Consider the following 23499-nt stretch of genomic DNA (forward strand, 5'->3'; position numbering starts at 1 on the left):
TTCCGGTACCATTAATTAACACTTAACTAATACCACCTAATTGCCATAATGCCTTCTTAAGAAAACACAAAGTAAAAGAGTAATTAACATAGACGAAGAAAATTATTAACTAATCAACTTTATAGTTCATGCTGCCTCTCCCAGGAAGCGCTACAATCACTGTACTAGCATTTTTCAAAAACCATTCTCCTTTTATCTCAATACCCAAAATAGTAAGTTAGTTCAAAGATTCGCCACGAGGTAGCACTAAACATCCATATATTTATACACCTGTGAAAACTGTTTTTCTTCAGTACAATTCCAGTAATGCAGAAAACCTAGACTAGTTTACATTTCTATCATCGAACTTGAAGGTATCACAAACAATGTATGCGTCTAACATCTTGTTCATACATTGTATCGAAGTAACAATTAAAAATATGTATTCGCCCCGCCAACTGCGCTTACTTATATATCCTGAATGTGCTATTGCACACTCGACAAAGAAGAAACTGAGTAGTGAGTGAGTAAGTGAAGCACTTAACTTGCTTGCCGATCAATTAATTTTACATTACTGCTTAGTGCCACTATCCAGTAGACTTTTCTGGAACTATTAATTCATAATTTACTGGCCTCTAGCGGATTTTTTTGGAACTATTAATTTATAATTTAGTTTTTACCGGTCTCTAGCGGATTTTTTGGAACTATTATTTTATAAATTGTTTTTACCGCTCAGGAACGGGATTTTCTGCAACTAATTAGATAAACAAGATGTTCTAGACACAGAATCATTGTAACTTATTCTGAGTAGACAGAAAATAATATCTTTTTTAATATTGGAAGTTTTAAGGAAGTAATGGAATATCAATTACTAAAAACACAAATAAGAAATTCTTTAAGAAACATATCATATTTTTTAAAATATTGTTTGGTAGATATTAAATCCATGAATGTTACATTACTTTATATATAATTTATTTATTTAATAATAATTACATTGAAGCAATTATTTATTACAAAAATTAGACAGAAAAAAAAAATCACAATTAATGAAGTGCACCTAAAAGTGAAATTGAAGAAACAATTTTACTTCATAAAATATTTGTACCAAATTAAAGGAAAAAGTACAACTTTTTTTCTTTTTAATTTTTACCTAATGTTTTTGAGAAATAGAAAATAAAAACACTTAATTTACAAAATTTTATATTAAAAGGTTCAAATTTATTTAAAATATATAAATATATATTTATAAATCTTTTTATTATTTTTTTTAACATAAAAGTTAAAAGCCCATATTTGCCCCACAAAAAAAAAAAATTAAGTTTTAAAAATTAAATTTAAAGTGTGTATAGTTCAGAATTTTGTAAAAACTTTTTCAATTGTGAGCATATGCTTAATTATATATGTACTATATGGAATCTTATTTTTTGTTGTTTTTTTTTTCTGAAAATAAAGCGCTTTTATTTGCAGCTGAGTTTTTGAGCTCTTATGTTTAATATGAACTTATATCTTGTGGATATACAAGAATGTGGCTGAAATATTCTCTTCAAAAAATCTTACTAAATGAGAATTAAACCTTTCAAGTAAAAAATACAACAGCTAATAGATTTTTTGTTCAAATTAATTTTCTAATTAGAATAATAATAAGTGAACATAAAAAATATCTAATAATAATAATAAATTTTGTTATCCAAAGAAATATAAGTACCATCTTTTTTAATACCCCCTACAAACCAGCTCCTTTGCTTTTACATAAATTTTACCTTCTTTTGATCTGAAATTATGTAAATATATGGGTTTCTATCTTAAGTTGCTTTGTGATTTTGGAGTGTAATATTTTGATTTGGACCGGCATTGGTGGATTGGCACATATTACTGTGGAAAGTTCATCAAATCAGCATCTGAGACCAAAGAGATCAAGTACTGGTTAAGAAAATGTTTAATAGCTGAGCTTGAAATGCAACAACCCATGTGTTCAGCAAGTAGTAGTAATATCTGGGCGTAGTGTTACGTTTACTATCATCCCTGGGAGTATTGCTAAAAAGAGAGAGAGAAAAAATGAATAATTTGTTAAAAATCAGCACAGAACTTAAAATGATAGTAATGAAAACTATACGATATACTGATATTTTAAGTCTGAAAATTTAAAAAATGAAAGAATGGAAACAACAAAGCTGCACTGAGGAGCTTGATGATCTCCTAGAAAAAAGGTAAGTCTCGTCGATAAGAAGAGATGATGGAACTTTGAACTTCAAAGACTACACCACTATTCTCTGCTGTAATTGTAATAGTGCTTAAAAGATCAATAAAGCAGTCTTTTAGAGAAACGGACCGACTGAGATATTTAACATGCATCAGCTAGAAAATGCGTCCTTCTCGGCACTAAGAAAGCCTCCATTGTTAAAGAAAATGCACCTACAGGAGGTTTTAAAAAGAACTCCAACATTCAAGCACCATGTCCATAAAATAATAAACTTAAAATTGTGACCATATCTTACTAAGTTATTTGTTTACTGCGTCAAAATTAAGAAAATCTTAATTAAATTTTATCACTGTCAGTATTTTCTCAATTTCTGTAATTATTCAATTTAAAAAAAAAAAAAAGTCTCGATAGTTTTTCTTAAAATTGGATTATAAGCTACAAAATTTTAAATAAAAATGGTACCCAAGTTTCTTTGGAAAGGAAGAAGTTCTCGAATTCTCTTTTCCCTTATCTTAGTTTTTCATAAATCGCCGATATAATTTACAAATTAAAATTATATTACTTAAATCTATTTAATTTATATAATATATATAAATATATTTATATGCCGAGCGAGCAGTGGCTTCTTATTTAAGTAAATAAAAGAAAACATATATAAAACCAAACATAGAAGAACCATTTCCGCATTAATTCTCATTTTCATCATACAATGGCGTAGAATCGCCGAGTGACATTGAATGCGGACTGTTGATGGTCCTGGGCGTTGATCTGGCCGAACGTGGGGTGCCGCTGGGAAATCTTGGCGATTTGGTGTTCGTCATCACTGAGCCTAGATCGAATGGATCGTATTTACCTTGGCTGGATGGCAATCGAGGTGACGGTCGCTCAAATCGATCATCATAACCTAGAATGATAATGTTATTGCTTTTTAGTTTACACCTTTTTTAAATAATGGGTTCTGAATTAGCACTATAAGAGGAAGGTCACGTAAAACAGAGAAATCAGAATAAAAGTACTGAATGTCAACTTTACAGTAAATAAATCATATTTGATTACATTCAAAATATAAAGAGTGAAATAAAAAAGGTATCTACAGACAGATCTTAACAGCAGATAAAAGATATTACTGTAAATAACTCGTACTTTTAATTTTTGGTAAGTCCAAATTAGTAATTAACGGTACCATATTATTTCAATTAATAAATCACTTAGATATTAGTCAAAACATTTCCTTTAGATTTCGCTCATGTTATCATACGATATAAAGAAATGAGATCATTTAACTTCTTCAAACGTAGAACATAGATTATGAAGAGCAAACTACTTCGCAGATGATTGTCTCCTTTGGATGATTGATATCATTCTTATTTAAAAATGAGTCTAATTTTAATATTATTAAATTCAGAAAGAAAAAACAAATTGTATATATTTACACATACATCGTAGTCTTAAAACGTGAAAGTGCAAGAAAATTCGATGTTATACAGAAATGGAAATTTAGATTTGATTTCGTTCTTATCATTCTTCGACATGTTTGCTACTGTGGAAGGGAATCAATAAAGCTTAGCTTGTAATCCGCTTCCGCCTTTTTGTAATCACATTTTTGAGTTTCCAGTTAGAGCAAGTAGAAAACATGACTATTGAATGAAACTAAAGTTAAATCTGTGTTACCTCCAGATGCTGAATTAGGCGTAGTACTTTTTGACCAATTAGAATATCTAGGTGATGGTACGCTTCTTGGGGATGAGAAATCATCGCTATATCTGGGCGTAGTGTTACGTTTACCATCATCCCTGGGAGTATTGCTAAAAAGAGACAAAAAAAAAATGAATAATTTGTTCAAAATCAGCACAGAACTTAAAAGTATGTTATGGATAAAAAAATGATTGTAATGAAAACTATACGATATATTGATATTTTAAGTCTGAAAATTTAAAAAATGAAAGAATGGACACAACAAAGCTGTTCTTACTTCTGTCTTGGTGTCGATCTAGAATCTTGATTCTTCGGCGTACGAGACGGTACTGATTCCGCTCGCTTATGTCTAGCCCATTCTTCAGCCGCTTTCCGCCAATCCTCTGCCGCCACAGGTACGCCTGGCCTATAAATTACCAAGAAGACGGGTCAAACATGATGATACAAATAAAAGCAAAAAAATAAATAAATAAAAGATGGCACAAAATCTGAAGAAATTCCTTGATTACCTGTGAAAACCACTGTTGGCCACAGCTGCTGCCATAGAATTATGTGCTGGTGTCTGCCGTTGTTGAGACGGTGTAACAGCACCAGGATGCAGAAACAGACCTGACTGAGTAGGAGTCGATGAATGCGGACTAGACAACGAACTGGACATTACACTCTGATGTCCTGGCGTAGTCACCTGGCCATATCTGGGTGTCGTGGAATAAGGTGTCATGAATGGTGTTTGTCCAGAGGGTGTATATGGCTGTAAAAAAAATTATTTATTTCATAATAGAATTTATTTAAAAAAAGAAAAACAAACAAAAAACAGATCTTGCCAAACATGTTCGTCATACAATAGAAATCCGTAAAATTCAAGACAAGCTCTACACACTTTGATATTGAATGATGTGGTGATACGGGCGATACAATATTCCCCACTAGCAACTAGTGGATTACCATAACTTTAGAAATGGAGAAAATTCTGAATAAGTTAAAGATAACTTACCGTTGTAGGATACTGGTAATTGGAATAAGCGGCCGGCGTATGAGCATAGTGCGGGGTATGGCTAGCCACTTGAGACAAGCTGTGCAGCATATGATTCGGCATGTTCTGAGCCACCCTGTGTATGGCTTCCGCACTCATACCTAGATAATGTAGTACATAATTGAGTAATATAAAACAAGATTGCTGTACACTCAACTACAAAAAATAAATTAAAAAAATTAATTGGTCACATGTGTTTAATAACTGTCTAAGTTTCTTTTCTCATTTTCTTGTTTCTTTGCATTCACTCTCTAGTATAAGAAATTTAAAGAAAATCGTTAGAGACAAAACTAAAGTTCCAGAAAGTAAAAGAAATCTGAAAAATCGCTTCCGTTAAATGTGTACATCAGTCCATCGTCATTCTGTTAACAGATACATCAACATACGTTAAAAACAATATTTTATTGCTTAGTAGAGTCCTCACAACTTGAATGCCTAGGAAAATTCAACTATTTTGGAAATCTGACACTATTGCAAGTAAGCGTAAATATCAAAACGTCAAAAAAAAAAAAACAGTATCTCTGTGTTTTACGTGAAACAATACATACCTATGCTCATAGGTCCCGGAGTGTTCGTGAAAGGTGTCCTTGCGGAGATGTTCGATCTAGGTGTACTTGGAGTGCCTGGTATAGGATCTCTGAAGTGTTCCTTGAACCATCTGAACAAGGAATTTACCGAGTCGAACACTTGCCCTCTAAACCTGAAGCCGGTCGAAGTAATGCTAATATATTCATGTTTACATCTTTGCCGTGGAAGATAGGATAGTAGAAACTTGCCCGGATAGTTCTGAAATATAAGTGAATGTTTAGATGGTGACCAAATCAATGAAATTCTATGATTAAGATCTTTATACCATCTTTTCTTTTTAGAAGTAATAAAAAACCCTTTACCACTTAAGACTCCATGAATATCTTTATTACTTCATCCACCATTACCTCAATACTCCTAACGTAAGAGCCATTTTGGACCACTGATAAAATCACTGTCAAATTGTTTTGTTTTGTTTTTATAGACTGAAGATAGACTCAAAAAAGTCCGAAGCGTCTCAAATGTAAGAAGTAAGTTCGTATCATGGATACAAAGTAACAAAGATATTTTAAAACATTAATTGAAGGTGAATTAATGAACTGACTGAATTACCTTGTATACCTTGATTTACGAGGGTCGTTTGAAAAGTCCGTGCAAAGTCAGAGAGATAGCACCATTGGCGCATATCGAGGTTATGTTTAGTTAGTAGCATCTCTTGGAAGAACACACACCAAGTTTCAGCCAGATCGGTCTATTTCTTTGTGTTTGGCATTCGTTTGAATCGAGGAAGTCGAGTGATTTTCAAAAAATGGACGAAAAAGAATTTCGTGTGTTGATTAAACACTACTTTATGAAAGGCAAAACGCCTCAGGAGACTAAAGAGAAGCTTGATAAACATTATGGTGACTCTGCACCTTCGATTAGTACAGTTTATAAGTGGTTTCAAAATTTTCGGAGTGGCCATATGGGCACAAGTGACGCTGAACGTTCTGGACGCCCTGTTGAGGTTACTACTCCAGAAATCATTGATAAAATCCATGATATGGTGATGGATGACAGAAGAGTGAAGGTGCGTGAGATTGCTAGTGCTGTGGGCATCTCGAATGAACAGGTACATAATATTTTGCATCAACATTTGAACATGACAAAGCTATCCGCAAGATGGGTGCCGCGATTGCTCACGCTGGACCAAAAACGAAATCGTGTGAAGTGTTGCAAGGACGGTTTGCAGCTGTTCCAGAAGAATCCGCAGGACTTTAAGCGTCGTTTCATCACTGTGGATGAAACATGGATACATCACTACACTCCTGAGACCAAAGAACAATCTAAACTATGGATTACCAAGGGGGAATCTGCGCCAAAAAAAGGCGAAGACCGTTCCTTCGGCCGGAAAGATTATGGCGACTGTCTTTTGGGATTCGCAAGGAATAATCCTCATCGACTATCTGGAAAAGAGTAAAACTATTACAGGTGCATATTATTCATCGTTATTGGACCGTTTGAAAACCGAGCTGCAAGAAAAACGCCCACGATTGGCCCACAAAAAAGTCCTTTTCCATCACGACAACGCACCAGCTCACACCTCAGCAGTTGTGGTCGCAAAATTAATGGAAATAGGGTTCCAGCTCGTTTCACATCCCCCCCTATTCTCCAGACTTGGCTCCCTCGGACTACTATTTGTTCCCCAATATGAAGAAATGGCTGGCGGGAAAAAATTTTTATTCAAACGAGGAGGTGATTGCAGAAACGAATGGCTATTTTTCAGACTTGGACAAATCCTATTATTCGGAAGGGATCAACAAACTAGAGCAGCGTTGGACGAAGTGTATAAGCCTAAAAGGAGACTATGTTGAAAAATAAAAAAGGTTTACCCCAAAAAATTAAGTAGTTTTTATTTTTGCACGGACTTTTCAAACGACCCTCGTACATTGCAAAAAAATTCAGTCTCGAACTGACGTATTCGCTGCCAAATCCTAATCATGATTTTTTTTTTTTTTTTTTTATACACAATCGATAAACAAATACAAAATATTAACAGCAAAACTTTATTTTGCTGGTTGGGTCGCTGTTACCTAGTTACCATTACTTATAGTGAATATATTAATACTGTCATTGATTTCCAATAATGCAGTTGTTTCCAATGATTGAATATTCTCATGGCCAGCAATAGGAACACAAAAGATGGTAAAATGCACATCAACCACGAGTATATCCGGATATTGGCAGCGAATGGGATAAAGATTAAAGTAACAAAGAGGTTCTTACCTTAGCGACCGACACAATGTAATGGATTTTGGAAGGATTCTTCTTTTTCTCTTCTTTCAATATCTCTTCGGCCTTATCCCTGAGACCACCCTCTGTGTCTTTGTAATACTTGAATGCAAATATATCTCTTACATAAGAGGCCATAGGATTGATATGCCTAGCGATAATTTCATCAAGATCTTCAAATTCTTCACTACCGATCCATAATGATTGCCCTAAGGAAAATGCATTTTCTTTACCCTCTTCACGAACGTCAATATGTTGACAGATATTTTCAGCCACCTTCCAAGTGACCGTCAAGTGATCAGCACCCTTACTGGAAGGTCGCACAATCACTTCACCTGGTTCCATGTTTGCCATCAATTTCTCCGCTTCAACGAACGATATATTATGGAATGCAGGATGTACGATTACTCTCTTGATATAAGTTAATTTCTGTTTATTTTTTTTAAGATTTTCTTCATGCTCGATATCCTTACTTTCGGCCTCATGATCATAATAAGGATCTTTCTGTGGCCGCCATTCATGGTTCTTATCTGCCAGTATAGAGCTTTTACTAGCCGCTTCTATTGAAAATCTTTCCACGTCGATCTTCATTATCCGACAATGTATCAACTGACCGCGCAGTACTCTCTGTGTGGGATCAGACACATGTTTATCTGAGAGATTCTTTATATGTATATAACCCATTACACCATTGTCTAGCTTAATTCTGACTCCTGTAGCTTGACCAGGACAACCACCAGCATCAAAATGATTCCACACTTCGGAAAGTTCGGGGAAATCATTTTTCAAACAGAACGGACACTGCCACAAACCTGTTTCATCGTTTCTCACTGGATTAGCCTGGTCCAATTGATCTTTTTCTGGTTTCCTATGCGATATACCTATGACTGTTGCGGTTATTAGCTTTCCAATGTAGAAAGTCTCCGGGGTTTCCTTAGTAAGCATATCAAATAATAGTTCTGGCCCTGGCGACTGGTAAGGAACTCTTAGATCTTTATAGCGATGGTTCAACTCTGATCTTATATCGTACAGTGTGATGCTCTTATTACCAAAACTCTGCCTTTCCAGTTCTTCAGCGAAAGCATCTAGATCTAAATCTTTCAACTTTTCTGGCTTTTCCAAGATTTCTTCCAGTGCTCCAGCTGGATTTGCATCTTCATCATCGTACTCTAGAGCGTCAACAGCCATCTTTCTAGCCCATTCATACGTTTCTGGATGAACTCTCGAACCGTCCAACACTTCAACATAAGCTTCTGTACTATCGCCTAGGGCATTTGTGTCAATTTTTATGAAACCAGCACAGTTGATGAAAACCTTAGGACCCATATGGCAGGTGGTGACAAGTTGCGTTCTATTCTCTAAACGTTGATTAGTTTGCTTTAGTATTTTGATAAGAGTGGCCCCTTTCCTCGGCCCTAGCCCACAAACGAATTGAACTAAGTTTCCACAATAAGGACTAGCAACAACTTCATTTATGTCAACACCTACTTCATTGGTACGGTTAACAAATTCTAGAGTAACCGTTTCTAATAGTTCATCTCTAGACAGTTGGTCCTGTAATGGATGGAATCTAAGACACAGAATTTCATCATCCGGTGTACACAATTGGGAAAATTCAACTAGAGGATCTTGCAATCTACGAGCTAAGGAAATTGCTTGACGCAACAATAAAGGATAGTCTCTGAAGTCACTTTCACCTTTTAGCGAATTGGCATAGATTTTGGCCAATTCATTGTCCATAATCTCAACGGGAAGTTGAGGAAATTGTTCATCTTCAACTAGATTATTAACTATTTCCTTTATATCAGCAGCGATCATCAATGCTTCTCGTGATTCTCCTCCAATAACTATGGCATGAGGACGCTTGGAAGATATAAAATTCTTGAGTGCTAACAGATCTGCTTCTTTTAGCAACTTTTCTTCTTGCCTAAATGAATTCTTCCTCTTCAACAGGTGAGGTAACCTAAGGTAGTCTGTACATTCCCCGTCAGGACTGATCATACAGGTAAACGAAGCGATGCTTAGATCGGGAACAAACGCCAGAGCCATCACTCGAATGCCCTTGCTGGTGTCCCAGTCATCATCATCTTCGTCGCCAAATTCTACATTGAATGGCGCCACCTAGAGAAAATAACAATAAGTAGTAAGAGTACAAGAACTATTATTTAGTCAAAGTAAATCAACAGCCAGTTCGATCTGTTTACCTTGATCCAATTATATATCCTTCTAGCACAAGATCTAAGTACAAATTCTTTTGATTCTTCCAAAAGACGAGAATGTAGATCTTTAATCAATTCAGGCACTAACATCTTTTTAAGCGCCATTTCTACACAAAGCTGCCTGATGTTATTCCATTCTTGTACATGTTGCATAAATTCATCCTTGAAACCAAAAAAATGTAATATGAATAAAAAAAATCAGACATTTTGGAATGAGTGTAGCATTTTGGAAGCGACCTTGCACTTCGAATAAACTTTTTTTTTTTCAAATAAATCACATTTATTTTACATGGAAAACATAAAAAGTGCTTTTAAAATCCCGAAAAGTTTTACAATTGATCTGGCCACTTGACAGGAGTTATCCTTTAGTTTCATAAAATGCAGCGTGTTGCTGCTGCATAGGAAAGGTAGGCAGCTTCATTTCAAAGATGACTTCCAATTATGAATGTCTCAACCGCTATCACCTTTTCATCTAACCTCAAGCACAGTTTTTTTTTTTTCTTCAAATGTTTGGAAGCCTATCCAAGAAGCACTTTCGAACTGATGGAAGATAGGTGCATTGCAAGTAGAATTATCAAAGTCGAGAAATTGAAAAGTATTCCGTATTCTGTATTCCGTAGATCTTCGGCAATGGCCAGAGAAATATTTTTGATACAAACCTTTTTTATTTTGGACGTTTAGTTTTTGACGTTATATTGCAATTGTACGTGGAACGTTGAACATACAACATGTTTTTTGTAAAAACCATTCGGCCATTGCCGAGAGCATCTATCCTTCATCCTAGTTTCCCATTTGAACTACCCACAAAGTACTAAACTTACCCTATAGTACAGCTGTTTTACTTCCTCAATGTAGGAAGTGGTTGTATGTCCGGAAATATGGTCGCTGATGACCACTTTCAACAATTTGTCTTCATTGGCCATGTGCAGCTTTAAGTACTGGTCACCACCCAAATCTCTCACCGGTTTACCTTTTATATACTTCAAACTTAAAAAAAGAAAAAGAAATCAGTACTAATAAAAAATTATACAAATATTAAATAAAAGAAGAAGCATAAACAATTCTCCATAAAATGTATATAACTTACCTGTAGCAAGGATGATTTTCATCAACTTCCTTTAGACCTTTCTTCGTTGGAGCTACGTTAATCACAGCACGTTCAAAGAATGTATCCCTCATGCAATTCCTAACCAATGGATCCCTTGCTAACTGTGTAGCAACCATGAATTGTCCAGCTTTCAGTACATCTTCCGGTGTGGGAAATTTTCTGAATAAAAATTGGAACGTTTATACATATTCATTTCAAATAGAGGTTACTTTGGCCCATTTTTCCATACTTTCTAGTTGAACCCACTTTTGCCACGTCACTTTCCTGACTTTTTAGGAGTAAGTACAGGAGGGAGTACAGGGTAAGATGGCTTAACAAGGCTGAGTTGACCCAGAGACGAGGTAAATAGTTTTATTAAACGGAAAGGGCGATTGGTTCCCGTTACATTCATTCGTAAAGACCGTTTCTGTATTTGTAAAATTTCCAATTGTTTAATTTTATTCTGTTTGGGTTTTATTTAACATACATTTGGTATCTTAAATCCTACTCTAACTATTTTACTACTTAAGTACGTCATTTTTGTTTTATTATTTCTTTTGTTGTACAAAAAAAAAAAATGTAATTATTATTTAATTCATTAATAAAAAGTAAAATTAGGAGTAAATATTTCTAGTTTGTTCTATAAGGTTAACTTGGCAGACGGACAAATGTCCATAGTGTGTATATGTATATAAATTTTTGTTTGTATTTTGTAATTTTGTAAATAAAAATATGTACTATCTATCTACCTAAAATAAAATATAATTTTTCTAACGTTAGGCCAAAGTAACCCCTTTAAAAGCAAAGTTGCCCCGGTTTACGGTTCTAGGATGTCCGCAAGTATCCAGGAACAACCAGGATGTTCCTTCATCGTAGTGTTCTAAATAGATATAATGAGCTAATATTAACCCCTTAACGTACAAGCTCGAGTTAACCAGAGCGCACTAAACTGGCCAAACTGTGCACACTCGAGATAATTCGAGCGGCGTTCTACTTTATGGTGCTATAATTTTTCACACTCGAATATAATCGAGAATTGAAAAAAAACAATGTGAAAGCAAAGAAAAACAATCGTTTTATTGATATTTATATAAAAAAAAAAAAAAAACTGCATTAAGGGGTTAAGGCTAGATGGATAAAATTTTATATTCAGAGCTGTGTATTCTGTAAAATGTATTCAGTACTATGATCAAACCATACATTCAAGGAAAAAATCAATCAGTAATAAAAAGCTAATTCAACCAATTTACATCAAATTTGGAATTTTTATTAAATATAAAATCTTCCTATAATTAATACAAAAGATAATCAATCCATATATCACACACATATAAAGGTGAAAATTAGCACTTACGGTGAACAATATTCTTTGGCCACTTCCAACGGCATGCCAGCCTCTTGTTCAACATCGTGTCTCTGGTAGTTATCTCGAAGATTTTCACCAAACTGTTCGGGCGTTAAACCAAAACGTTTTGCAAAACCTCCTGTTTTTTTTTTTTGAGAGAGAGGGGAAGAATAAATGAAAATATTACAACAAAAATAAATAAATAAAGTACAAAAATTCTACTGATTAAGAAGGATTCTGTAAGAAAAACAAAACTCGATTACTTACCTATGCCAGCATTTCTGCAAATAGAATAAGGACCAGACCTGATCGTATGTTTGATAGGTTCTGGAGGCGGTGCATCGTCTTCTTCTTCCTCGTCTTCCGGTCTGGTCTCACCATCCGCATTATCTTCTTCACCATCCTCATTATTCTATCAGCAACCAAAATGATCATAGTTAATAGAAAACTGAATAAAAATCAAGAAACAGAAAAGAAAAGTTTACTTCTTACTGATTGGCTCTCTTCCTCCTTCCATTTACCTTTTTCTCCTGTCTAGCTCTTTCCTTTGCAGCTTCTCTCTCTTTAGCTCTCACTACTTCTAACATTTTTTTGACATCTTGTGCGTAATACATTAGAAAATGGGAATGTACATCTTTAAGTTCTTCGGTTGTTTGTACATTTTTCAATCTAGAGAAAATTATTAGATAATCTTTTATATTTATGAAAATGTTGTGTTGCAAAAAAAAAAAAAAAAGGAACAAATATCAGAATGTAATGAACACCCCCGCCGAAACCTCCGTGAGTGAACTTTCACAGAAATCTAACGATAAAAAAAAATAGATCGCTTCAACGTTTTTACAAAGTGAACAACGTACTCCACCACAATGATATAAACAACTCTAGAAATCAATTCACATTTTCCGTACCAGTACGAGGCTGAGGTACTACGTTTAACAGAATCACTAAAATACATCTCCATTATCATATAGTGCCACTTTTGAGAGCACACTTCTGAAACCGAAAGATTTCGTAAATAGAGAAAGACAAGTGTTCCAAGACTTGTAAAACTAACGAAAAAAAAAAAACAACAACAACAGAACAAAACCGAAGTTCAAAAACTAAGAAACGCACAAATACATTGTGTTTACAACTCCGTAGGCGCGTGTAGACTAGCCCTATTTTTAAGGGAGGCATCTATAGATATCAAATATAATCTTTAAAAACTAGCTATTTTTTTTTTTTTTTTTTTTTTTTACATAAATGCAAACTTACCTTTGTATATCTTCATCAGTAATTACTCTGACATTATCTGGAATGGCAGCGTTGATATCTTTCAATAACTCTTCACCTTGATAGTCTCTCATTTTTTCCATTAATTTTAAAAGCGCCATTTTTCTCATTCGTAATCTACACCACTGTAATTTTTTTTAAAAAAAGAGTTGTTGTAATGATTTATGAAAGGCATAACCGGACGACATCCTTACTGAGTGCCAACTAGTCAAATTTAAATTCCACCTACTATCCCAAATTTAAAATGTTCTCAGTACATCCTCTTATTAGGAGGTAAGAGAAGGTAAAAATTAGTTACTGGGGAAAAAAAAATTAGGACAACTACAAGACCTTCTCTACAGGGTGAACGGTGAATATGGAAGTATTGTCCATAGGCCTACTGTGTACAGTAATCATCTAAAGTAGAGTTCAATGACGTATTGGCCAACTTCATATTTTCTACTGTTCTTGAGTGACGTCACTTAATATTTTGTCTCAAAAAAAACATTTCTTTTTTGCAATAAAAATGTTATTACTCAGAAAGTTTTAGTCCGAATTCGATTCTGATGACAAGGTTAAAAAGACAGATAAATTTTCTAAAAATTGACAACCATTTCGAAGTACAAGTTATTCTCCAAACAGCCTCAATCTTCCTCCTGGATACTGGAAAAATAAAAGTAATCGAAATTTTTAAGAAAAAACTCATTAGGCCCTTACGTGATCATTATCAGAACTGGCACTTTGTATAAAAGTTTCCTTGTCTAATGAGGGCTTTCGAACGGTACAACATTTTCCAGGATTCCATTTTATCTTCGTATGAGAAATTACGTTTGTTTTTGCAAGAAAACGTGTTCACGAGCACTCAACAGTGTTAGTTTATCAAGTTGTTTCATTCATTGAAAACTCTTAAAGGTGGACCAGTAGTCAATTTTTAAAGTAGATTGCCTTAATAATAAGGAAGACAAAGGTTACAAATTACACTTTAAAAATTTACTTCTGATCTCTCTGAAATATTTGAGAAAATGTTAGGAAATATTTAAAACAAGTACTTCACTCAAGAACAGTGGAAAATATGAAGTTGGCCAATACGTCATTGAACTCCACTTTAGTTGTACTACACACAGTCTGGGCTCCTAAATTTTCTTCTATTCCAAATTTTATATAAACGTAAGTAATTCATCGTAAGACACACTTTACAATGAAGCCTATCTAACCCTCATCACTAGAAACGTACATTGCACTGAAATGGCACTTAAGAGCAAAACTTCACTACGTGCATCTGCCAGAAGATTGAATTTTTTGAAAAATTATTACCAACAAAAGTTGTAAAACTAAATAAATACAATTGGTAAAATAATGATTGAAGACTATTTTAGGAACCGTTTTAAAGAAAAACAGAAATCTAAAAAAATTAAAAGTGATTTCAGTAAAATGCGGTTTCTGATTCGTGGTATTTTAGCTGCTAACATTTTGTCGGCTCCCAGTGGTCGTGTTTCCAATCGAAATATGAACCTTCCGACAAGTTTTCGTTTATAAGTTAGAGCACCTCAAAACGGATATTAAACGGTTTAAACTTGATACCGTCGTAATACTTCATCTTACTACATAGTATAATAAGAGAAGCCAACTGTAAGTAAGGAGAAATACTTTATAAATAATAGGCCAAAAAAGTTATACGAGCTCTATGCGCGCGCACACATGGAAATTTAGCCGAAATATTTGGAGAACAAAAACATATGACGAGGTAGTTCTGAAAAGGCGGCAAATGGGAGAGTAGGCCGCCATATTGCAGACGTCGTCCATAACTGACATTCATTTGAGATTATTCATCAAACTTTTAGCAAAATTCTAATACAAAAACCTACCTTAGCATCATATTTGAACACTCTCCACAAATCATTAATATTTAATTCAGGTAACACATATTCTTTACGATAGAATGCTATAAAAGGAACTTCAAAATGATGATTTCTCATAAAGTCTAAGGCTTTCTTAATTTTACCGACAGTCTGTGGATCTTTTTTAGGTCGACCTCTAGCATCCGTTGTAGCACCCCATTCCTATAAAAGAAATAAATAAATTCGAATTAATTAATAATATAATTCTATTACGCAACAGCTGATCCTTTAGAAGTCCTTTAGAAAGCGGAACCAAATGCAGTTGATCCTCTGGTAACAATTGGTTATTACATATATGGATAGCACTTGTCATCATACGTGTCTTCAAGGATTCTCGTACGTTTTTACCTCAGCAATCATTTTTAAATTTACATATTACGACCTTCAGACTGATCAGAAAGTTGTTTTACTACCAACTGACAAACTTAAGTTCACTTGATATCTTAAGAAGTGTGATTACTACTGGATGACTATTAAAATGAAAGCTTATCAATAACCTGGGAAGAAGTTGTGGGTCGACAAAACGCTTGTTTATATATCCACTCAGCTTCTTCATCCAGTTCATCAGATCCTTCTGGTACAGAGGTCACAGGTACTTCACGCAATTGCATCCGCTCAGGCATATCTGTATTTCTTATCTGAAGAAATGAATTTAAAAAAAAATCAGTAAATAGTAATCACAATTAATAAATGATATTAATGGAAATTTTGTACCCTGTATGATCTATTGTATGAAATCATGACGTAAAAGAATAGAACAGTAATGATAAATAGAAAACAGTATAAAATACCACCGCCAAAAACGAATAACAGTTCTTCAGTTCAGAAGGTTATATCACAAAGTATTATTGTTATAAACCGCGATTTTTTTAATAAAAAAAATACCGTTAGATTCATATGAAGCAGAAAACAGAAAATCGTTTAACTTTATTTTATTAAAAAATCTATAGCTGATTTTATTAAAAATAATACAAGAATCAAAAAGGAAAAGTAAACATGTTTAACAAAGAAAATGATACTTACAATTTTGTCTTACCACAATTCAAAAGTCCCTAACTTATATATTTAATTCTAACTCAGAACTTTTACTCAATGTTAGTTTGTTACGTTACGTAAGTTCATTACAAGAATACAGTACTTTTGAGTACAGTTTCTCAAAAATCAACTTGTATTTTACAAATTTTTATTAAGTTAATTAAATCAAGATGTGTCTTTAACTGCATACTCTTAATTTTATATTTTTATTTTTTCCACTCCTAATAAGTATAGAGTAACAATCTACTAATCGCATTAAACCAAGTAAGTGAACAGTAAGTGTACCCTTCCTATAATTGATAACAGAAGAACAGAGCAACCTACCGTATTATCAAAGTCCGTGAAATGTCCTCGTTTAAGTTCACTAGGCTCATAAATTTCAAATATAGATTTCCTGGTTGGTTTCTTCTTGGTAGTCTTCTTTGGTTTACGCCTATCGAGAACATCAATAAAATAAATGAATATTATTTCATTCGCTAAACAAAAAAAAAGAAATTAAATAAAGTATTCAACAACTTCAAGAGAGTAATAAAATCGGACGGAAATATTAAAATGTTTGTAAGGTTTTCAATTTGGTGGTTACATTTTTAGAGTTATTTGTGTGGAATTTTTCAAAAACTAATAAATAATATCATTACATTATGCAGAGTTTCTGAAAAACAGTATACTTAAAGGATTTAGGGACGAAAAGCTGGAATTGGAAAAGACAGGTTTTAAATGAAATGAGGAGCAAAGGAGAGTGAGAAACAATCGACGGGTCGAAGTTTTCCAAAGAAAAATGGGACAGATATGGACGGCATTTAATCGCATCATGTCCTGTGGGTAGAATGCAGAGGTCAACAGGGCAAATGCAGCTTTAGTTGGTTGGAATTTACGGTGGAGTTGAAGGATGTACAGCGGTCTCTGGATTTGATGAAATGGAATAGGACGACTCCAAGGAAATATTAACTGGGAAAGTTAATTTAACGCAAAATATGAGAAACTAGTGGATTTTGAAAATCTATCTAGTAATTCGCTAAAACATTTAAATTATTTTAAAGATTCTCATAGACTATTAATTTTGTTAACAAATTTCACCCCTGATAAACTATTTAGCTTTTTATTTAACAATTCATGTTTCGAATCCATGAGTATCCAAAAAAATTACCAAAAGGTCCTAAATTACTCTAAAACGACATTTTTTCGGGGAACTTTAGCCACCATTACACTCATAAGTGCCATTTTTTTATTTTTCCAGGATAAACGATTCAATTAAAAGTTTGCAAGTATTTGGATTCTTCTATAACGAGTGGAAGTCTTTTTTCTTAAAAAAAAAAAAAAATCTCTTAATACTAATAATTAAGCAACAAACTGGTACTTTAAGTGCTTAAGTAATTCTTAAGGAATTATGTGTAGTTCATAAGGGGTAAGATACTCTTATATGAATTATTAAAATAATTATTATTTTAAAAAAATGTTACCTGCGTTCAGTTTCCTCCGCTTCGTCGTCAATATCGTCGTATTCGTCCTCTTCATCTTCTTCATACTCATCTTCCCCATATTTCTCAAAGTCATCATAATCAAAGTCCACTCCAAAAATATCCTGAGCCTCTTGTAAAGCCCTGTTTAAAAAACAAATAAAATAAAAATCAATCTTAAAAACCAACAGAACTATAAAATACAATTTCTCTTACAACATATAAATTATATAATTTCCCAGAGTACTACATTAAATAAAAACAAACGATACGCGTTCAAACTTACGCGTCAGAAAATATTTTTCTTTTTTTACGTTTATCAGCAATTGGACGTCCTTCATCGTCTACAATAAAATCGTCAGCATCAGAATAGTCTCCTTCTACATCTTCTTCGTCATATCTGTCTTGTTGGAGGCCTCCCCTCGTGGAACTAAGTTCGTCGTCCTAATGATAGGGGAATAAATCAAATAATAAGAAAGTATAAGTAAGAATGCCTTTAGGGTAATCTATATGAAGTATCAACATAAAGCTAGAATTTTAATAAGCAAACAAACTTACTCTAGATTCAGCATCCTTTATTTAACGGCCGCAATTAAAATTTAGCATACATTAATAACATGAATATAAAATTTATTTTTCCATGGATAAATTCATATTTTGTTTTAAGCAACCATTAATTAAGGTAGTTCGTTTCGCAAAGTTAAGAATGTTGATTCTATCAGATTTTGATCAACTATTAGTACTTTTCATTGAAACAAATAAGAACAAAAGTAGACAATCTAATCTGAACTGCGATACGAGCAACACCACCGTGTGGAGTATGCAATTTAACAGAAACGCAAAAAATCTACTACAGAGGAATAAATGCAAGAATTAATGAAAAACGAATGTACATTTTAGAACCAGTGGCAATTCAGCTGGAATGTTGCCTTTCCAACACGAGATTTAATAAAGCACTGGAGAGGAAAAGTTGAATACAAATCAGATACCATTGTTTCTAAGTTACACTTAAAATTCAGGTAGGAATGCTTTACTGAAGCTTGAAATCTGAAGGATACTAAATTTTGACGGCAATTAATCGAGGAGTTTAAAAAACAAAAAATACGATAAACATACATGATCGGAGCCTTCAAAGAGTTCATTAGCAATTGCCTCTCTTTCTTCCCCTTCATCTTCACCTCCCTCTCCTTCAGATTCTTCGTCTTCTAATCTCCTGAGCCTTTTAAATCGTTTCTAGATAAAAATGGTACAAGTTAACATTTTATTTTTTTTAAAAAAAAAGAACAACAACAAAATCAACATTTTAAATGTAAAACTTCAATTTACTCTTCTCTCAATTTTATGGCCCAGATTTTCTTCAAGAAGATCATAATCTTCATCTTCCAATCTATCATCAAAATCTTCATCATGCTTTTTACGTTTCTCTCCTCCAGATCTATCACGATCCCCTCCGTCACTTCCTTCAGAATCTTCGCCATCGCTTTCGCTTTCCTCCTCTTCTATAGGATTGTCATCTATAAGATCTTTGAGTTCTTCACGTATTTTTTCTTCATCATCTAAAGCAAAAACAATGGTTTTAATATTTGCTGAATGTTCAATCATTTTTTCGTTCCATTTCAACAAAATGGCATAAAGTCGTTGCTATTAAACAAAATTTTTTACATAAAACGAAATATCGCAAAAATTATTAATTTACTAGAAAACTTAAGAACATTAACATATGACAACGGATACGAAGAATCGATAAAAAATTGTTGGACTCTTGAACTGGAACACTCAAGATTTAGATAAGATTATCCTTTTAAACTCTTCGCGCTACTTTACATAGAAGATACGCAGTATCCTTTTCCCTAAAGCCTATATAACCTTAAATAAAGGCAAACCTTATATGTGTCACTAATTATTACGTAAAGGATCGCATTATAAGCTGATCAAATTTGGGCTTCGAAAATAATTTTCAAGTTTCTTCAAAACAAAATGAACATATTTCCAAATGGAAAAAACATCCTGAAGTGAAAGTAAAAAAAAGAGAAAGTCTATCCAAATATAATTTAGCACTTTAAATAAGCTTAAATAAATTGCGAATTAAAATGTTACAAAAGCAGCTTAAACCATTTGTAGTTACTATTGTAACTACTATAATATAACTTTAATTTGTTTTTTTTTAATTTATTTAAATATTTATGCTTGTTGGTCGAGTTAAATAAATGAAAGTTTCTGAACTTACCTTCTTCATCTTCTTCATCACTGTCCATTGCTTTCATACGTTTCAACTTCTTCCTCTCGTGAACTTCCAATTCTTCCTCATCCTTTAAACAAAGTTTGTTAAAACAAAAGTCATCACACTACATACACATTCTTGGAACAAGCCTTAATGTAACTCATCAGATCATTTTGTCATATCATTCGGATATTGTTATTATTATTATTATTGTTTTCAAGAAATTGTCAAACTTGCGCAGTGAAAATCATCATATTACTTTAAATAAATGCTTCATATTGCAGAGAAAGAAAAGAAGCAAAAATTTTTTTAACTAACCTCACTTTCCTCTGCTTCAGAATCAATGAAATCAGCCATTCTAAATTAAATTAAACTGCAGAAGAATAAAAAAAAAAACATTAACTCAATATTAACATGAATTAAGTAACCATGTTTCTAGTTAAAATAATTACCTCTACGAATAAAATCTTGGTTAAAAAACAGAGATGATTAGAACACTAAACTTTTACTTTACCATTAAACTTCTATAATGTTACAATATAAACATTTTAATTAAATATTAATAATTTTAAAACAAAACAAAAGGAACATAACATTTTTCACGTATTCTGGTCGAAATATGTTTCACGTATTCCAGACAATGTTTTGATAATCTACCAGGTTTTCTCAAGGCTTTCCATCCATTGCCACTGCTTGGTATATAATGGCATCAGAAATTGTCTGGGTCAATAATGAATTATTTAAATAAAAAATTGTATGAATAATGTAATTACTAATTTTTATTTGAAATAAGAATACCTAATATTATCATACAAATTAAAATTTGATCAAAGAAATTTGAACTTACTCATTTCGTGAAGGTTAAGAAAGATAAGAATGCGTAATTTATATACGCGGCCCCCAGGAAAATGTTTTTTGTACATTTTTTTTTTTTAAATTTGTCGATAAGCATTTGTTATTTATTTTGATGGCTCGCCGCCTTTTGTTGTTAGGGTTTATTATAAAATGGAAAAAATAATTTCTCTCTTGGATTATGAACATTCTTTTAGGATCTCGATCTGCCTAAACAGACAGTTGAAGAAATCTCCTCGATGTAAATTGTGACCAAATAACTTCGTGTTCCAGAGATATGGAAAAAAAAAAAAAAATTTCAACCTACAATTTTTCTATAAAAGCCATTTGGTATAACTGGAATAAGCTCAGACGGTAGCGTTTGCTCCGAGCGTTATCCAGAACTTGCTTTAAATTCTTTGTTCATTAAGAAAATGATTGTTGTATCTTAAGTAAAATGATAGGAAAAATCCTTTAAATTCAACTGATAGAGATGAAAAATCCTTGGGGTTCGGCTTATTCCTCAATTTGTCCGTTCAATAGAACTTACTGAGCATTGTCACTGTACAGACCAATGGGTACTAAAAGCTGATAAAAATATAAAGAAATTAGGTGAACAGTTGTATTTTGAAAATGCGATGTACAAATCGTTGATTAGCACATTATTCACAAAAAAAAATCCCAAATGTGAAACTATTTTTTTTTCCTCTTTATTTTAAATCACAAAACGCTTACACGTACATAAAAATTGCATATATTTTTTTAAAAAAGACTTTTTTAGTTTGTTTTTTTTTAAATATAATAATTAATAAATTCTGCGATAGATTTTCGTTTAACATAAGTAAAAAAAGTACTACTAAAGAATAAAGTAAAATAAAACAATTGATATTTTAAATAAAATATTTTACAATAAAATTACTAACAAAATTATTTAAAGCCCCAATTATTTTCTTTTTTAATTATTATTATTTAAATATATAATTATTAATAAAACGAGTGAATAACAATAATAATATTTTATTTATTTTACTAAACAACTTTATTTCACAATTGCACTGGCTAATTCCACATAAACGTTTATTCAATTTATTTTTTTCTTCACTAAAGGCAGTTAATCTGATATTATTAATTATTTTTAATGAATAAGTATTTATTTGATTTATTTATTGTAACCACAAATATTTATTAATAATAAAAATGGCCTACACTGAATATAATAATAATAATAATAAATATGTGGCATATCTATCATTAATTTTTTTGTTCATTGTAATTTTTTTTTTTTTTTTAATAATTATTAATAAATAGGAAAATAGCTAAGGCAACAATTAAAAAACATCGCTACAAATAACAAGTTTCGCTAATGAATAGAATAGTTTTTCAATAATAAATTAGTATTAATTAATAATGCGTATTCTTTGAAGAAAAATTTAAAGCAAAAAATAGTTTTTAAGGAAATTAAACGGCCGACAATAGTTAAGAAAACTGGATTTTCTTTTAAAGATTCCAAAAAATTTTGCTTCTTAAATTATATATTATTTGTTGATAGTAAACTAACCAGAGAATTTCCCTTCCGCAAAGAAGCATTTTCCTCATCAACGTGTGAAAACTCTTATTACAATATCAAACTTCTAAGTTAATCACTTTGGACTGAAGAATACAAAAGAGAAAGTTTTTAAAGCAGTAAATTTTACTGAAATGAAACGTAAGAGGTTAGTGTCCTGAGGGACGTTATTATGGTGAGACCAAATACTCTAAAAAAAAAAGGGTAATGTTCCAAAGAGAGGAAAGTTACAAGAAAAACGATGTAGCCATTTTTAGGAGAAAAATTTCCAAAACGTCAAAAATCCATTCAACCAAGTGATTGTTCAAGTTGTGAGGCATGTTTCCTCAAACTCAAACAATTAAACCATCTTGATTAGTGTGTGATCCGGAAATCCCGTACTCTGTACGGCACTTTTGAGTAAAACCTAAAATCATCCCCTCAATGTGATAAAAATCCCAACTACTTTTCAGTCCTAGGACACTGTCTCCAAATATTGGCTTATTGTGCTAGTTACTTATAAGAGGAATTTTGATAAAAAAAATCTTACATTGGGAACGTCCAACACCACCTACAATCGACTACCACCAATTTTTCGATCTTCTCTAGTCTCAAGATGCCCAGAGATCGTACATAGAAACGTTGCGTTTTCAATACAATCAAACAGAATCTGAGAGCGCCATTTCCTCTTCATCCTGTCCTAATCTGCACAGATGTTCTAGTTTAAGTAAATCCTATAATGAAGAAATGTTATCCCTATCATACCCGTTAAAAGAAGATCAGCCACCAGAATTATCTAGTTCCTATCCATTTTTTTTAAAAAAAAATAAGACTTCTCAGCCCTGGCTTTGCACAGTCATTAGCCTCTTACCGTATTTGATTGCTGAAGTTATCTTCTACAGT

At 32.7% G+C, this 23499-nt stretch overlaps 1 protein-coding gene across 2 annotated transcripts; it reads right to left on the bottom strand.

The window, feature by feature from the left end:
- Positions 1-1350: 1350 nt before the first annotated feature.
- Spt6 (transcription elongation factor Spt6) lies at positions 1351-20921 on the bottom strand. Of its 2 annotated transcripts, XM_074115561.1 has the most exons (25): positions 20675-20921; positions 20541-20595; positions 20229-20310; positions 19328-19557; positions 19118-19234; positions 18560-18574; positions 18288-18445; positions 18005-18145; positions 16869-16977; positions 16007-16147; positions 15477-15671; positions 13615-13757; positions 12882-13029; positions 12628-12772; positions 12370-12499; positions 11016-11195; positions 10750-10915; positions 9914-10090; positions 7704-9830; positions 5459-5696; positions 4872-5011; positions 4387-4628; positions 4155-4283; positions 3854-3987; positions 1351-3086 (listed from the first exon to the last, which is right to left on the bottom strand). In XM_074115561.1, exons 2-25 carry the CDS (start codon positions 20577-20579, stop codon positions 2869-2871), a joined length of 5544 nt encoding a protein of 1847 aa, XP_073971662.1. In that variant the 5' UTR covers positions 20580-20595; positions 20675-20921; the 3' UTR covers positions 1351-2868. The 2 variants fall into 2 exon arrangements, with proteins under 2 accessions (XP_073971662.1, XP_073971663.1); XM_074115562.1 differs by lacking the exon at positions 18560-18574 and having other exon boundaries at positions 20675-20920.
- Positions 20922-23499: the final 2578 nt, after the last annotated feature.

This window comes from Rhodnius prolixus, unplaced genomic scaffold (assembly GCF_049639745.1).
Source record: "Rhodnius prolixus isolate KJV_2025 unplaced genomic scaffold, Rpr scaffold_13, whole genome shotgun sequence".
Classification (NCBI taxonomy): domain Eukaryota; kingdom Metazoa; phylum Arthropoda; class Insecta; order Hemiptera; family Reduviidae; genus Rhodnius; species Rhodnius prolixus.